The 17,789-nt window shown below is 54.7% G+C and overlaps 1 protein-coding gene and 1 long non-coding RNA gene across 5 annotated transcripts in view; one reads left to right on the top strand and one right to left on the bottom strand.

Annotated features, from left to right (window-relative positions):
- The window catches only part of SLC25A48 (solute carrier family 25 member 48), a 169,501-nt gene that overhangs the window by 111,259 nt on the left and 40,453 nt on the right, over positions 1–17,789 (top strand). Inside the window, exon 3 of one of the 4 annotated variants that reach the window (XM_058736051.1) lies at positions 5,306–6,370. In XM_058736051.1, the coding sequence (XP_058592034.1) occupies positions 6,313–6,370 (58 nt within the window). In that variant the 5' untranslated portion in view covers positions 5,306–6,312. Of the gene's footprint in view, positions 1–5,305; positions 6,371–14,600; positions 14,996–17,789 lie in introns of those variants that run through there. The other 3 variants (XM_058736069.1, XM_058736060.1, XM_058736056.1) reach the window with 3 other exon arrangements.
- LOC131515319 (uncharacterized) lies at positions 924–1,713 on the bottom strand. The gene is made up of 2 exons (XR_009263561.1): positions 1,511–1,713; positions 924–1,320 (listed from the first exon to the last, which is right to left on the bottom strand). It is a non-coding gene; the product is annotated as an uncharacterized LOC131515319 (long non-coding RNA).

The raw sequence follows: 17,789 nt of genomic DNA, 5'->3' as shown, positions 1-17,789 counted from the left end.
TGCTTTATAATGTATATAAACTAGACCTCAATAAAGCTGATTTTTTTAAATATGGCTGTATAAGGGGGTGTCTGGGCAGCTCAGTGGGTAGAGCATGTGACTCTTGATCTCAGAGTCATGAGTTCAAGCCCCGCATCGGGCACGGAGCCTACTTATTTTTTTTTTTTAATGTTTATTTTTGAGAGAGGCAGAGACAGAGAGACAGAGACAGAGCGCGAACAGGGGAGGGGCAGAGACAGGGAGACACAGAATCAGAAGCAGGCTCCAGGCTCCAAGCACAGAGCCTGACGTGGGGCTCGAACTCACAAACTGTAAGATCGTGACCTGGGCTGAAGTTGGATGCTCAACCGACTGAGCCTCCCAGGCACCCCGGAGCCTACTTATTAATAAATAAGTAAATAGGGGTGCCTGGGTGGCTCAGTTGGTTAAGCATCTGACTTCAGCTTAGGTCATGATCTTGCAGTTCATGGGTTTGAGCCCTGCGTTGGGCGCTGTGCTGACAGCTCAGAGCCTGCAGCCTGCTTCGGATTCTGTGTCTCCCTCTCCTGTGTCTGCCCCTCCCCCGGTTACACTCTGTCTCTCTCTCTCTCTCTCTCTCTCTCTCTCAAAAACAAACAAACAAGCATAAATAAATAAATAAATAAATAAATAAATAAATAAATAAATGTATAATGTATGGAATTGGTACCAAAAGAGACAAAGAGGGACAGAGCAATAAACAAATTAGAGAAACTGACTGGAGTTTAAAATAGTTACAATCTCAAATGTGGTTACTCTGGCTTTTCAAATCAGGTTGGTGGAGAGATCCATTATTCATAAATGATATTGAATCAACACATATAACTCATAAAATAAAATTAGAGCCTTATCTGTTAACACTTACAAAACATACATTCCACATGGATTAAAGAGTTAATTCTATAAAACAAGAAAAGCAAGCTTTAATGGCCCCGGGGTAGGGGTGGGGGGTCCGGGGCCTTCCCGAGGAGCCCTGCTGGGTCACACTGTGCTTGGAATCCAGCAATGGAGAAGCTTGAGGTCCTGGAGATACCAGGGCCTTGTGGCCCTCGGCTGGGGTTCTCCAGTCTCCAGCCCTAAGGCTAAAGACTACCTCTGAAGGCCGTCCTAGCGGAGGCTCAGCTCTCCAGTCTGTAACACGGCACAACAGTGGTACTATTTCTAACTTGAAGGTCTGTGGAGAGGGCTGCATGTGGGGAAACGCCCAGTGCAGCAGCTGATTCTTGGGAGGTGACAACAAAGGCTGGTCTCTTCCCTCTGTGCGGGACCATCAGGCCTGGGACAGAGCTGGGAAGGGTGGCTCTGTGGGGGAAAGTGGGCATTAGGCTTTGTGTCTCACTCTGTGCTCTCAAGTGACTGGGAAAGACCCACAGAGGAGAGGGGGCTAAAGTCAAGTGGCAAGAGTAGAAACCCAAGGGGACTGAAGCACTCAGGTACGGAGCGGTCTAGACAGCCTGAGACAACAGCATGAATCCTTGGGGTGCCCCCTCACCTTCCTGGGGAGGCTGCTGAGGCGCTGAGGCACTGAGTCTCTGGGCACAAGTCCTTGAGTGAGCTCACTGGATCTGTCATGGAGAGCTGTTCTGATTCCAGAAGATGCCAGCCCTCCCTTTGTATCCCGCAAGTCCCAGGGGGGAGATCTGGATTAAGCTGAATTAAGAGGCAGGTGATGATCACAGGTGTTGGGTGCTTGGGCAGGGGTCTCCTTGGTAACGGTGCCATCTGGCTTTCTTGCCTGGCAGCAGGCCTTGTGACTTCATGGTGGAACCTTCTCTGACAGGCAGAGGGGTATTTGCCAGGGGGAAGAGCAGGCCAGGAGGAAGGGATCTGCCAAGGGCAGCTTTGTCTTTTCCATCAGAGTCTGAAGATTAACCTTGATCATGGCACGACGTGGGGCTACCACTGACTCCAGAACAGATGCCGAGACGGTGGCCGAGGGACAGCATAAGCCCCTCTGGAGAGTAGGTGGGGACATACCTGGCCTCCTTAAATCCAGAACCCACTGGTGAAGTGGAGCCAGGGCCTAGGCGGGCAAGACTCAGACATGGGAGAGCCTCTGGGCCAACACTTCTGGATGGCAGGAAGGGTAAGGTCTAGGGAGACCCAGCCCCTGCAGGGAGACTCTCCCCATAAACTGCTCATGAGGCTCCGCAAGCCTTCATTCTTGTGTCGACTCCCTTCACCCACACAATCAGCCATCCAACCCACCTGTATGTGTGAGTGTCCTGGGACTGCTGAAACAAGTCACCATAAACTGGGTGGCTTAACACAACACCAGTGTATTCTGTCACAGTTCTGAAGGCAGGCTCCTTCTTGGGGGCTCAAGGAGAAGGTGTTCCTTGCCTCTCCTAGTTCCTGGTGGCTCCTGGCGATCCATGGCATCTCTTGGCTTGGGCAGCATCCCTCCCATCTCCCCTTGTGTCTGTGTCCAAATTTCCCTCATAAAGGACACCAGTCATTGGATATAGGGCCATCCTAATCCAGTATGACCTCATTTTACCTTGACTGCATCTACAAAGACTCTCTTTCCAAATAAGATCCCTTTCCCAGGTACCAGGAGTTAGGACCTCAACATATCTTATGGGGGACACAGTTGAGACCACAATACCATGTAGGTCATTGTGAAAAGGGCACAGGCTTCAGAGCAGGGTGGGCTTGGCCTCCAACCCTGGCAGGGCCTCCACACCATCTTGTTCCCTAGGCCCAGCAAAGTTGGGAGGGGGCTCCTGTGGTCTACCTGCAGAGGGGCCGTGGTGTGTCTGGGGAGGAGGAGGAGGTCTGGTCCCTGCTCTTCAGGAGCTCACAGTCTGTGGGGCCATGGGCCGTCACCAAGGGTTAGGACTTTCAAAAGGGACAGTGGTGGTCAAGCTGCACACAAGGAGTTAGGACAGGCATGACCACACATGTGGCTGGGGTGGGGAACGCAAGGCCCAGAGACCCCAGCAAGGATCAAAAAGGCCAGGGCCAGACCCTAAGTCCTTCCTATGGGACTCAGAATCCACGGGGTACCCCTGCACCCCACATGTACCCATGGGCTCTGGGTCTGACCCTGATGGGCAAAGGTGGAGAATGGGTTGTTTTTTCACTGACGGGTGCTCTGGGCTTCTGTGTCCCACTTTGGGCCTGGGAAGTAATTCCTTATTCCCCTTTCCAGCCTCCCCACAAGACCTGCCTTCCCCTTCCTATTGACAGGGAGTCTGGCAAGGACTTTGCTCCTGGACAAGCCCAGTTTAATATTCTCTTTCTTCCTCCTTCTCTCCCACCTTTTTTTCCTTTATTCCAATATTTGGTATCTGCCATATGCCAAGGCTGTTCTAGGCCTTGAGGATACAGAAGACAGATGGGCCTAGCCTCAGTGGAATTTATAACTGGAGAGATGAGAGATATTAATCAAGTCACCATGCAGATGAATGTTTCACAGCAGAGGTGTGGGTGCTCTGAATGAGGGGCATCAGGGTGGTGGGAGTCAGCAACAGAGTGAAGCAGCTAAACCGGGGAAGGATGGGAGCCTGGAGCCACGAGCTGAAGTTGTCAACCAGGATAAAGGAGAAGGAAGAGATTCCAGGCAGGAGCATTAGCATGAGTGAAGGGCCTGTGGCAGGAGGCTGCTTGGCGAGTTGAGAAGGACTGAGAGGTCTGTGTGGATGGACTGGACAGTGCAGGGAATATGAGATGGCCTGAGAGTCAGCAAATTAGCCCCATCATTGTTGGAAAAGTATCAATATTACATGCCCACAATGAGACGAGACCACCACACCCCAGAATAGGCAGACTCAGACCAAGAACGTTCCAGAGGGGGAGATGTGAGGCTGGAGTGATTGGGAGTCAGTGCAGGGATTGGGGGAGGCAGGGGCTGGGAAAGCTCCTTTGAACTGAGAGGGGAAGGGCAGATCTGGGCATAGGTTCTAAAGCAGGGCCAAGCTTTGTGTGACCAAGGAAGGGTAAGGAGGCCTGTGTATAGAGTGGAACCAGATGTGCGTGGGGGAAGGATGCAGGTGCTGGCAGGGCCAGGCCCTCCAAGGCTCTTGGGTAACCTGACTGTGGCTGGCAGCTGCCACTGGGTTCTCCTGGAGGGGAGCACACTCAGGTTTATGCTTTGGAAAGACCCCTCTGGCCTCCAGTGTCAGCAGGAATGGGAGAGGGGGCTAGGGGGTGGGGACTTTGGGCTGCGGTAACAGGTGGAACACCATTCTCTTTCCAGTCATCCCAGAAGAGCTGTGAGCCTGAGCCCAGCGTCTCGGCTTCCCAGAGCCTCCTGGAGGCGGCCGGCCCAGAGCCCCTGTCCCAGCACCCACAGGCCAGCCATTCAAGGGGCAGTGAGCCCCTCAGCAGCCTTGACCTCTCCCATGGGTCTCCAGTGGCCTTAGAGTACCTGCCCTTCTTTCGCACCTATGGGACTCTCCTGGCTGTGGGGGAGCTGGTCCTACAGCCTGAGGCTTGCAGGGACCAAGAAGGAGACCAGACTGTCAGAGATCCAGCATTCCATGAGGACTCAGAACCGCCCAGCGGCTTCTTCCCTTTCTACCGCTCCAAGGAGGAGTGTTTTCCCAGGCTGGCCCTTCCTGGCAGGTCGTGCTGGGGCTCCCGAGACCCATGCACCAGGAAGGAGGCGCTGGTGGGCTGTGTCTGCAGGAGGACCGTCAGCTGCGCGTGCTCTGTGAGTGGGCGTGGCCCCGGGGAATGTGTTTAAGCCCCTTGAGCTTCAAAGTCCTTACAAAGGGAGGCAATAGTGGAGCTACTGGGGGAGCCGTTGTGAGAATTACGTACAGTAACGCGGTCATTACACCAGGCTTAGCCAGTGTTCCCCGACAGAAGCACCTGTGTAGTCCTTATGACTCGCTCGGCACCCCAGCCGATGCTCCAAGTACATCATCTCACCTGTCCTAATAATAGTCTGATGAGAGACGGCTGATTGCTGCTCCCACATGACAGGGGGGAGAAAAATGAGTCTCAGGGCAGTTAAGCGACTTGGTAGCAAGACCAAACCTGGGCTCCGACCCCAAGCCGGTGCCCTGTCATGTCACTACCAGTCACAGAGCTGGGGGCCGTGCCGTGACCACAGAGACGGAGCAGGCGGGATGAGTGGATTGTGATCCCAGATGCACTCCTTCCGGCCGGGAGGCCTGGGGGGCTGAATGATATTGCTCACTGTTCTCCAGTCTGCAGAGTAGTCATGCACCCTGCCTCCTTCCCTACCGCTGCTGGGGTGTTGCAGGCACAAGGCCAGCGCTGGATTTCTAGCCAAACTTGGGAGCCTAGCTGACCGTCTTGTCTCCTTCCCACACAGGCTGCCTCGGCAAGCCCAGACCACCTCCCTGGGTCCTCTCGCTCGCCACCCTGCTGCCCCATCCTGCTGGTCCCAGAGGGGCACTGCCATGACAGCGGCCTGACTGCCCCTGCCTCCAGTGATGCTGCCTTCAGGGACCATGCCCTTGGTGCCTCGGGATTCGTGCCTTACTACAGAACCCTCGAGGAGGAGCTGCGCGCCAGCCCTGGGCCTCCAGTCTCTCCGCTGGGGAGCCAGGAGCCCACAGGGATGCTGCCCAGGCCTCGTGCAGCTACTTTGTGAAGGAGTGTGAGTTACTAGCAGCTGGAGCTGCTGAAGATTGGGCCCCAGCACCTGCTCATCTGCAAGAGGTGAACGTGGCTGGGGGTGAGGGTTCCAGAACTGGCCTGGGACCACAACTCTGCCTTACCTCCCCCTCTGCCTGGGTGCCTAGGAACCACGGAGCTGGCAGGAGGAGCCCAAACGCTGGCAGGCCTGTCGATCCCCTCTCAGTCTACTTGGGTGGGCCAACAAGAAGATCCTGTGCCCTGCCAGGGTGTACCTCCACACCAGTGTCCGACTGAGCAGGCCTGGGGCAGGAGCAGTCCTTTTCCTCGAGGACTGGAGGGGAGATGCTCAGCCTGTGCCCCCCGCAGCCACAGCCTCAGGGAGTGACCCCACAGCCCTGGGTGCTCCCTCGGGCCTCCTAGCTGGAAAAACTGCCCGAGGCCAAGGGGACAGCAGTAGCCCCCAAAGGCACTCCACCAAGGAGATGTCTGCCCGGCCCAGCACTCAGACCGTCCCACGGTCCTCCTCTGCGGTAGCCTGTTCCAAGCTCAGAGGAAGGGAGCAGGACCAGGGTCCTCTGAACAACTGAGGGATGCAGACCAGAGACTAAATAAATCACTTCACTACAAGGATTGGAGTTGGTGCGCTAACGTGGTGCTTTGGAGTAATGCGTGCAGCTTTGCATTAAGTGAGCATTTGCTATGTGCTAGGCACCTTACAGAGACCATCTCTCTATCCTCATGGGGGTAGACCCTTGCATCAGCTCCATTCTCCAGATGAAGAAACAGGCTCAGAAAGGTAAGTTGCCTGCCTGGGCTCACACAGCTCACAGACAGCAGAGCTGGGGTTCATAGCCAGGGCTGTGTGGGCTCAGGGCCTGAGTACTTAAAACCCTTCCCTACACACCCCTCCTCAGTGGGTCTTGATGCAGCAAGGAAAGAGCCAGCTGCCAGCCATGGAGGACCGTGAAGGCCACCCCACATCGCCTTTCCTCCTTCCCCCTTTCCTTCCCTGGCTCCCCATGCTTTGCAGCCGCGGTAGGGGGGAGCAGCATATGACACATCTACTGAGGCCTTGCCCTCCCTGGCCTCTCTGGATACCATTTCCTGGTGCCCCAGCCTGACCCCAGACTCCAGGCTCACCCCACACCATGGCAGATGGCTCTGAGGCTGCAGCACGTGGTTATGACAACAGCATGCGCTCACCCACCCCACCCGCTCCTGGGACTGGTGCACCACGGTACCCACATTCACAGCCACTCTGTCCCGGTGCACTGGTTCCATGGCCCCCCTCCTCCCTCCCCTCTCCGGTGACCTGATGGCTGCCCCTCACCTGCTTCCTAGTCCTCCTGAGGACAGTGAAGTTGAGAGGCCATGGGAGAGAAATCATTGGTCATGCTTCAGTTATGTCTAAGAGTTTCTTTTTTAAAATGCACTTTTAAGTATTTCTTGAGGCACTCCTATGACTTCCCTTTGGGCTGGGTTGGCAATATGGTGAAGAAATATATGTGCCCTCGCTGCAGGACTCCTTGGCTTTGTTCTTGGAGGGCGTGACTGGTCTTTCCCCTCTTAGATTCCCCATGGCTGGGTCCAACCAGCTGGCATCCCTGGGCTGTGACCGCCCTCAGAGACACAGATTGGGTGGGGAAGCGTCTGGCTGTGTGTTAGAAACTGGGGCCACTCTCTCCCCGTACAGCCCAAGCTGGGTCGGCCATATGGCTCCCTCTTCCCATACACGTGGCCTCCCAAGCATCAGCAGGGCCCAGAGCCCTGCAGGTTCTAATCCCAACCGTCCTGAGGGGAGATGCACAAACCTGACTGGCTAGCAGGCTGAAGAGAACCTCCAGTGTTCAAGACTGAGAGTTTTCTTGAGGGAGCTATTTGCAGGAAGGATCTGGGTGAGGGAGTGAGCTTATCTGGAAGAGCAGTCTGCTTCTGGTCGGTCCAGCTGGTGTCAGCTGCGAGTTGTTCTGTGCTGACACAGACCAGGCATGAGCACACGTCAGGATGCAAAAGCCTAACAATGATAAGAGCTAACTTTCATTGTTGGCCCTGTGCTGGCCACGGGGCTGAGAACTTCACGTGCATTGATTTTCAGTTAAGAATGATTTCATGTAGGGGGGCCTAGGTGGCTCGGTTGGTTAAGCATCTCTTGATGGCAACTCAGGTCATGATCTCACGGTTCCTGAGTTCGAGCCTCCCACTGGGCTCTACACTGACAGTTCGGAGTCGGCTCGGGATTCTCTCTCTCTCTGCCCCTCCTCCACTTGCACTCTCTCTCTCTCTCAAAATAAATACACTTAAAAAAAAAAAAAGAATGATTTCATTTAGGTACAAGTAGCACCCCCATTTCACAGATGAGAATGTCTAGGCACGGGTTGCTTAAACAGCTGACTGAAGACTACAGAGCCAGAAAGCAGTAGAGGCAGGCTTTGAACGTATCTAATGTAAACCCCATGGTCTTGACCATTATGCTTAGATATAATACACATTAATAAATGGTGGGCTTACATTAGCTTATAGTAGACCTCTAGTTCTGTGTAATAATAAGTCATCTCAAAACATAGTGGTTTAAAATAACGACGTACACGCATTTTCTCACTGTTGTGAGGGTCAGGAATCGGGGAGCAGCTTGACTGGGCCGTTGTGGCCTGGGGTTTCTCATGAAGTTGTGGTCAGGGTCTTGGGCAGGGCTTGGTCATCTGAGGGCTTGATGGGCTGAAGGCTCTGCCTGCTCACTGCCTCGGCTGCCAGGTTGGTGCTGGTTGTTTGGGGAGAGCCTCACAGCATTGTGACTGGCTTCCCCAGTGACCCTAGAGACTGAGACAAAAGCTGTCATGACAGTTACAACTTAGCCTCAAGAGTCACATCTCACCGTTGTCATACTCTGTTGGTCACGCAGATTAGCTGCAATTCAGTGTGGAAAGAGACCTCACAAAGGCATGGATGGTAAGTCTGGGGGGCCCTGTTGGAGACTGGCTGCCATAATGGTCTAAAACAAGATAGCCAAATTCTGGTGATTCACAGGGAGAGCTCATTCACCGCGGCTGGTGCACAGGAGGAGAAGGGGCGGCTTGGCAGGCAGGAGCCCTGCGGTGGAGAGGTAGCCGGCTGACGTCACAGGACGTCGGCTACAGCAGAACCACGCAGGCTTGGGGGCAGTGGGTGACTTCCCTTCTGCCCCCGCCCCAAGTGGGCTTGTACCTCATTTAAGTCTGGTTCTCCTGAGCCTTCTCCCTGGCCAGAGCTTTTGTCACTTTGCAAATCTCTATTTTGGAGAAAATCTAATCCATATGGTTTGGGGATTTTGCTCTTTTAAATTTTTCCTTTGTACTTTGTACAAAATTGAGAGTTCTTTGGAGTCCTTTAAAATCTCTCCTACCTCAACAACAGGAAGTGTGCTCTTTGCCATGTACACAGGGACCCTGGAGCACAGAACAGTGGGATTTGGGTGGGTTCAGAGCTGGGGGGTTTGTCATACCCTGTGTCTTTCCTGAAGGTGACTCACAGCAAGTGGGAAGACCTGTACTGTCCCTGGAGGTGGAAAGTAGCTCTAATTCCTGCCTGTCCCTCCCCCCAGTCCCCGGTCCTGGCCCCCGTTCTCACACAGAGGGCGTTCAGGTCACACGTGCTGGGGTAACAGTGAACTGCCCAGGCAGCTGCGGGGAAGGAGACCACAGCTCAAGCTGGTTTGCAAGGAGCTAAAGCCTGCCTCGGCGTGGGCCCGGGGAGTTTGTCTCAGTGAGGTGCAGGCAGATGGCTGCAGGACGGGTCCTGTGTCCACTTGCAGGGCAGCATGAAGACTGAGGACTGCCCACAGTTACTTTGCTGGCCTGCCATCAGACTCCCAGCCTCAGTCTCCCCTCCCACAGCAAGGAGCATCTTCCAGGCATCCTGCTTTCCCCGCTTGACATTGTCCAGCCTCTTCCTTCTGGCCACCTGTCCTTCTCTACTACCTTCATGGGTCAAAACCCAGTTCATCTTTTTAGGACCGGCCCAAATGTCACCTCCTTCCCGAGGCTTCTGGGTCTGCCCTCAAGACTTTCCCCTGTCCCTACTGGCCTGTTTTCTTTTCAGGTGAGGCAGGGTATGGGATTTTCTGGCCTCCCCTCAGGGTCCTGCAACTGATGCTTGAAGAACACATTATGGGGGAGACCTGCCCATGGCGGAGCAGGTAGACATCTTCAATACAAACTTGTCTCTGCTATCAGCGTCTCACGCCCTCTGCACCCCCAGCAGGCTGGCTCATGGTAGGTGCTCCACAGGGGCTTTGGGATGTGATCTCAACTGCTGTACTGGATCCTCCCCCCCCCCCCCCACAATGTCCCTTTCCTCCTACAGAAACTCCTCCAGTCTAGATCTACTGGTCCCTTGACCTGCCTGGCCTCCACTTCTCCTCAGCACCAGCCCACGTGCGTCCATCAGTTGAGAAGAAAAGGTCAAGGAGAGCCAGGCTTTCCTTCCTCTCAGATGAGCACAGAGCCAGCAAGGCCCATGGGAGTCTGTCAGGAAGGAATGGATGGAGGGTACCCCAGGGTACTCCCCTTGATGACCATGGCATCTGCTCCAGAAGCCCTGAGAATATGAGTGTCATTGGCAAATGTTAATACCAGCTTATTGATGGTGGGGAAAGTGAAGCACAGAGGTTAGGACATTTATACAGAGGGGCCAGGGCAGGGATGGGAGCAAGGGCTTTGGGAAAAGTCACCTCCACTTTCTGAGTCTTGGCCAAGAGGCAGCACCTTGGTTAAGAGCTGGTCCTGGAGTCCTACACCAAGTGCATAATCCTCCATTCATTGCCTGTGTGGCTTTGGGGAAACTGCTTAACCTCTCTGAGCTGTACTCTTCTCACCTATAAATGCGGAATTTCTTCACAGAATACGATGAGATGGTGTAGGTGGAGCGTATGGTACTGGGCCAGCTTAGAGCCCTGGTTAAAAAAAAAAAAGACCGTGGTATATTTGAGGTCTTGATGAATCAAGGCAGGTGAAGAGACTGGGGCTGTCCCCTCTCTTTACTGAGGCATTCTCCCTCCAATTACAGTCAACTCCAAAAATCCTCCGCTGGGTCCTCACCAGTCCCCTCTGACACCCTCAGACTCCTCTGAGTCTCCCAGGTCTGCACCTCTTTCAGTGCCCAAGTGCATACTCTGCCAGCCCAGGGCAGAGGAAACCGGACCAGAAAACTCTCCCCACTGGGGCAGCCAAGCGGTTTTTCCCCCGCCTCCTGGGAGTCCCAAGTGCTGTACAGCAGCGCCCTCTGCTGGCACATCTTGACAAGACACGAATAGCTGGTGGTGCTGTGGCCCAGAAATTTCAGACCTTTTGGACACCACCTAAGAGGGAACTCATCTGCACTCTCTCTCCAAAAGACAGAGGGGGAAATTGAGGCCTGGACTTGCCCAAGGTGCAGCGGCAGCACCAGAAGCAGAGCCCAGGCCGCCCAGCCTCCCAGTGGCTGCTTGGCCCCACTTCACAGCCCTACACCTCTTTTCTTGACTTGGAGTCACATTGAATAGACGCTGGGCCAAATACAGTCTGAACATGCTCTGAGTAGACTTTCTCAAAGAACTGTCAACGAGAAGCTCAAATAGCAGCTGGGAAATCACCGTGTGCTCCTTCCTTTCCCGTCAGAATCAGGGAAGGGACCCGAGAGCTCCCATTATCTGAGGCCAGTGCAGGACTGCTGCAGCAGGTACAGCTGGAGGGTAGACGGGACGGGGCAGAGGGCCTCTGTCACCATGATCCAGGCAGAGACGTCAGAAAGGGCTGCACGTCAGAGCCATGGAGGAGATGGCTGTTGGGATGGGGCCCAGGGAGAGAAAGGAATCGCAGACAGCATCCAGGATCCGGCCTGGGTGACTGGCTGGGTGGGGACACGGAGTAAGGCATGCTTGGGGAGTTAAAACGGTCATCAGGGATGTGTCACATGGGAAATGCTGTGGGGTCACCCAAGTGGAGGTGTTGAGTAAAGATAGGCAGGCTCAGAAGTGAGGTCTGAGTGGGAGATGAGTGCTGGTTTCCTGGCCTCCCCCCTCTCCCCTCCCCCCCTCATGGAAGCACCGGGGAGGAAGCACCAAGGAGTGAGAACAGGGCAGCAGAGAAGGGGAGAACAGCTGAGCAGTGGGGGGATGGGCTTCCAGGAGGCGAGAGAGCAGGAGTCAGGGCCACGGCCACAGATCATCAGACTGACTGGAGCAGCCGGCTCAGGTCTGTGCTGCTCCGCTTGGCTCGGCAGGTGGGGAGCGAGGGCTTGGCCGAGGGAGAGTTGAGGAGCTGGAGCCGTGGGCTGGATGGACTCAAGGGCAGCTGGGAGACTCGAGGCCTGGGGGCCTTCCCTGAGCCCTGCCTGCCACACAGTGCTCCCACAGCCACCTCCATGTGGCAGCTCAGACAAAGTGTCTCCTCTCTTACAGCTCCCAAGAACAGAGGCTGGCACATAGTGGGTCCTCAGGCAAGTCCTTACCTGAAAGGGCAGATGAGAGGTGGGAAGTGGTGGCTGTCAAACGTTAGCAGCCCATCCCGTGTGCACCCCCCCCCACCCCCACTGCAGTGGGAAATGCTCCTCGGGGCTACCTTCCAGGAAGGAGTTGAGGGAGCAAGGAAGTGAGGGGTGTTTTTCTTGCCCTGGCAACCCAGGAAGCTGATCTGTCTGTGCCTTAGTTTCTGTACCTGCTCTCTCCCGAGGGCAGAAGACACATGTGCGTGGCGACATGGCAAATGCTCCAGAGCAGGGAAGCCAGGTGTAAGTGGCAGGCCGGATCCCACAGCCTGGTGGTCTGGGATTCTCCAGGCCTGGCCATTGACTGCCACTGGACCTGGGTCCTCCCCCTGCCTGTCAGTCGGTGTGCCTCATGGGCAGACCTGTGACATACATTTGGGAATGGAACATGGACTGTGGTTTCTTCTGGAAAGGAGTCTACTCCTTCCCTCCTGCCGCATTCATGAACAGTGCAAAGCAGCGGATTTCGGGACTCAGGCGGCTGTCCCAGAGCTGCCGGAGCCACTGCCTGCCAGTTTGTGCTGACACGGGACCAAGGAATGACAGTCCGCCTTAGCACCCCGTAGGTGGTCCTCCAAGAGAGTGGGTCTTTCGACCTGTTGACTTGCTCAATAGTGACGGTAAAAAAAGGGCCATTCTTTGGAGACCTTTCATTTATTCTAATGTCCCGGCATACATCGCAGGCCCGGTAGGTAGGGCAGTGCTGATGGTCAGCCCCAACTCCTCAGCAGCCTCTTGGCCCTTAGGATCAAGCCTCAGTGGTCAGACTTTGTCTTGCTTGGGAAGAAGGAGGCCTGGGTGACGTGACGTGGATGTGCTGGTGGGAGAAGAGCAGGCCCAGCAGAGCCCCCTTCTTCTAGACCATCCCCTCACCATTTTGGGTGCCAAGGTTGGGTTCCTGCCGGGCATTAGCATCGAATCATCTTCCTTCTTGGAAGGGGATCAGGAACTCCCAGTTCACCAAAAGAAGCCTCTCCACACAGCCAGGCCAAGCTGGGTCCCTGCTGGGTTCAGGGCCTCGCTGCAAAGAGGATACCTGAGGAAGAGAGGACTACCCCTCTGCCTTCCTGGGAGCCCAGGGTGGAAAGTGTAGGCTGAACCTGGGGCTGGAGGGAGCTGGGCCCCTGGAGAGCTCGAAATTAGACATGACCCTGAATCCCCAGGTCTTGCTTGGGCCCAGGATGCTGAGTGGGACCTGGCTGTGTGACAATAAGCATCACCCGCTGAGGCTGGGAGGGGGAAGAGAAAGCCCGCAGCTGATTGGAATCTGTACTGTCAAGATTGTGTCAGGTGAACAGAGGGGTCTACCAGAGAAACAATCAGCAGGAGACATATATATTAGGTAAGCGTGGGGTCTAGCTGGGAAAATCTGAAATCTGGAGCACAGGCCGGAAGGTTGGGAATGCTTAGGAGCTGACATTGCATTCTACAGGTGAAATTTCCTTTTCCTCACGGATGCCTCCATTTTGTTCTTTAAAAACAAAACGAGACAAAACAAAAAGCAAACAAAAACATTGGGGGCACCTGGGTGGCTCAGTCGGTTAAAAGTCTGACTCTGGCTCTGGTCAGGATCTCATGGTTCCTCAGTTCAAGCCCTGCATCAGGCTCTCTATCCCCTCTCTATCCCTCCCCCTCCAGGATTCTCTCTCTCTCTCTCTCAAAAATAAACATTTTTTAAAAAGATTGTATTTGTAAGTAATCTCTACACCCAACTCACAACCCTGAGATCGAGAGTTGTATGCTGTTCCAACTGAGCCAGCCAGGCACCCCTCCATTTTGCTTGTAAGGCTTTTCAACAGTTTGGGTGGAAGCCACCCAGATTATCAAGGATAAACTCCCTTACTTAAAATCAGCTGGTTTTAGGTGTTAACCATACCTACAAAAATACCTTCGCGGTCCATTAATGTTTGATTGAATCACGGGGTGCTGTTGCCCACCCAGCCAAGTTGATACAAAGCTGACCCTCACTGGGGGTGATAGTAATGCCTGCTCACAGCTGCTATGAGGGGGAAGCAGGACCACGCATAAAGCACCCCCCTCCTTCCACGCACAGACCCTGGCCTGAAGACATCCTCATAGCTAATGTTTATTTAGAGCTGACTTGGAACCTAGCCTGGGGCTAAGTGCTTTCCACACACTATTTGTTACTCATGGATAGATGGGGTTCTGCAAGCTGGGGCTAGGCAGAGAGGTGTGGAGGGTGTGTCGAGAAAGAGTCCCTAACCTCTAAAACGGGCATGGAAAATCGTGTGTCCTGTGTCTAGTGAAACTGTCTCTGGCTTCCAATCAGATCATCACAACTAAGAACTTGTGGCCCAGCTGAAAGCCGCTCATTCCGTTAGAATTCTTTCTGTGCTCTTTTGGAAAGAGGATGTGTCCTCACAGGTAAACAATCCTATCTCAGGTCTTGGTGTTTGTAATCAAATACTTCCCGACCTTGGATAAGGCCTTTCTACCTCTTGTAATGAGTCCTGCCAAACTGTCCCGGACACCACTTGCAGTGTCTCGGAGGAGTGAGCGAGGCGGGGGCGGGCATCTGAGCCTCAAGGCGCCGAGGATGTGTGGTGGCAAGGAGTGGGCGCGGGAGAAGGGCGGGCTAAGGGAACGCCCCGCGCGGGCCCCAGCGTCCCGGACGGGCGAGGTGCGGCGCCTTTAAGGTCCGCTGGGGGCGTGCTAGCAGCGGCCACGGGTCCTTGGAGAGGTGAGCGCTGGCGCCCCGCGGGTCTTGTGCTCGGAGACGGGACTCGAAGTAGGACCTACGGCGCGCCCGAGTCTCCCACCTCCTCCCCCGAGCGCGGGCCGGCGGGTGGTACGCCCCGCGGACTCTCACTGGGCACCCACCCGGCTGCGGGAGCGCGAGGCGCCGCTACTGTGGCCATGGGCAGCTTCCAGCTGGAGGACTTCGCGGCGGGCTGGATCGGAGGTGAGCCCGGCCCTGGATGGGAGGGAGCCCCCCCACCCCCACCCCCACCCAGGAGGTGAGTGTGCTTGTGGGAGACGCCCGGGCCAGGGAGAAGGAGAGAGAGCCGGCCGAGCTCACACACGGTGCTGGGGTCTGGGGGCTCCGCGCCGGTGCGCCTCCGCTTGGCGCGCAGCGTGCGCGCCGCCTGCTGCCCGAGCGCCCCTCCGCCGCTGGCCTCGCTGTGCTCGCGGTGCCTCGCCTGTTGCCGGGGCTGACCCCCGCCAGCCTCGCAGCTACTCTCCGAGCTGCGGCTTTGCCTCAAAGTGAGGACCCGCCCAAGCGGCTCCGGTAACGATTAAACCGGCCGTCGAAGCCGACAGCCAATGGAGAGTCCGAGCGCGCACACACCCTTCGGAGACTCGGTGTGTGTGCCTGAGGTTGGGGTCCTGACTGCAAGAGCTTGTGGGTGAGGGTGGCGATTGCTCCCGGCGCGGGAGGGCGCCTGGCTTCGCGATCCGGCGGTTCCCAGGAGGAGCGCTGGCTGAAGCGTGCCGGCGGTCTGGGAGCCCAGCCCCTGGCGGCAGGTGCCCGTTGCCAGATAGGAGGAACCCTTCCCGTTTTCAGCCTTTGTGGGCTGTCCGGTCTCTCCTCCCAGCACTCTTGGACGAGGTCGTCCCTTTGAGCGGCTGCTGGAGCCGCTGTTTGCTGGACCTGGGATGGGCTTGCGTGGGCGAGAGTTGCATTGATTTCCTTACTTCTCTGATCTTCTCTTTCCAGTAGATTTAGTTCTCCTCTTTTCTCAGCTACTGACCAGGTTTGGGGAGGGTTTGAGAAGGACTTGCCTTTTTGTTAAGTATTAGCTTTCTTTTGGCCCCATCTGAGAGGATCATCAGAAAAGGGGTGCTGGCAAATGCAGCCGCTGCCCAAAGACAGAATCCAAAACAAAACTAAAAACCTGAGGGACTGAGGCAGAGGCTATAATTAGCATGTTTGTGTCCCACCAAGAGTTTTGGAAATGGAGAAGACCAGGAGATTTGTAGGAAAATGAAAATGAAACGAGAGCCACAGACCAGATAGTATTCCCGCCCCCCCTTCTGTCCCATTCTGGTGGCCCCTCCCACCTCTGTCCACCCACAGGTGGCTGCAGGGCCCCTGCTTCTCCCTGTCATGAGCAGAGGTCTTTCCTTCTACCAAAAGCAGGTTTTTTGTACAGGCTGTCTTGAGTCAGACTGAGACCACCGTGTCCTAACTTTACCATGGGGGGGCGAGGGGGGGTTGGGAGGCTGTACCCAGAGGCTCATTGGCCATATCCAGGCCCTCTTCTTTTTTTTTTTTCTTTAATGTTTTTAAAGTTTATTTCAAAAGAGAGCGAGTGAGGGGCAGAGTGAGAGGGAGACAGAATCCCAAGCAGGCTCTGCAAGCCAGATGCCCAGCTAGAACTCCTGAACCTCTGAGACCATGAGCCAAAACTGAGTCAGATGCTTAACCTACTGAGCCACCCCTTTGGCCAACCATCACCCACCCTGAGGGAGAGCCTTCCCTGATTAAGGCTGTCCACTTAAGTAGCCAGACCAACTTCAGGAGGGCTGCCCCTGGCTGGGTTTGAGAAATGCCCTAGAGGGTGAGGCTGTCAGAGTAGCTCTAGGTCTGTGATGACTCAGGGGCCTTCCCCAAGTCACGCAGTAAGCAGTGGATGGTCCTTTATTCTGCGATGGTCCTTACTTTCTTGTTGTTAACATTTCTTGTGTTTTGCTCTGGGGGCTTTCTCGCTTCTGTGAAGTGAGGAGAGTGTAATAACTGAATACTTAGTAGGTAGCAGAGGCTGTTTAAGTGCCACATGTATTTTTTAATATTTATTTATTTTGAGAGAGAGAGAGAGAGTGTGTGAGCTGGGGAGGGGCGGAGAGAGAAGGAGAGGGAGAATCCAACCACAGTCCATACCCAGTGTGGAGCCCAAAGTCGGGCTCAGTCTCATGATTGCAAGATCACGTCCTGACTGAGCTAAAATCAAGAGTCGGTTGCTCAGTGCAGGGGCCCTCACATGTATTTTTCAAAGTTGTTATTTATTTATTTATTTAGGGAGACAGAGAGCAATTGCTAGTGGGGGAGGGTCAGAAAAGAGGCGAGAGAGAGAATCCCAAGCAGGCTCTGCGCTGTCAGCTCTGAGCCGCATGAGGGGCTCGAACTCACAAACTGTGAGATCATGACCGAAGTGAAATGAAGAGTCGTTCAACTGACTGAGCCACCCAGGTACTCCCCACACGCATGTATTTTTAAAACAACTTCACTGTGGGGCACCTGGGTGACTCAGTTAAGTGTCTGACTCTTGATTTTGGCTCAGGTCATGATCCCAGGGTCATGGGGTTGAGCCCCTCATGGAGCCCATGTCAAGCCCCACGTCCAGCTCCATGCTGAGTATGGAGCCTGTTTGAGATATTCTTTGTTTCTCTCTCTCTCTCCCTCTCCCCCTCCCTCTCTCCCTCTCCCCCCCCCTCCCCCTCTCCCTCTGCCCTTCACCCACATGCATGCTCTCTATCAACATAAATAAATAAATAAATAAATAAATAAATAAATAGTAAACAAATATTAAAACAACTTTCTTGAGGTTATTTTACATATCCTAATATACACTCATTTCAAGTATGTAATTCAGTAATTTTTAGCGACTTTACCAGTGGTGCAGCCATTTACCATAAATTTGTTTTAGCCCATTTTCTTCCCTGTGAGATCCTTCATGCCCGTTTACAGTTAAATTCCATCCCCTCCCTCTGGGCAGCCGTGAAATTCCTTTCTGGCTGTATAAGTTAGCCTTTTC

The sequence above is a fragment of the Neofelis nebulosa genome, chromosome 1, assembly GCF_028018385.1.
Source record: "Neofelis nebulosa isolate mNeoNeb1 chromosome 1, mNeoNeb1.pri, whole genome shotgun sequence".
Lineage (NCBI taxonomy): Eukaryota > Metazoa > Chordata > Mammalia > Carnivora > Felidae > Neofelis > Neofelis nebulosa.
This window is presented reverse-complemented; position numbering and strand designations above follow the sequence as displayed.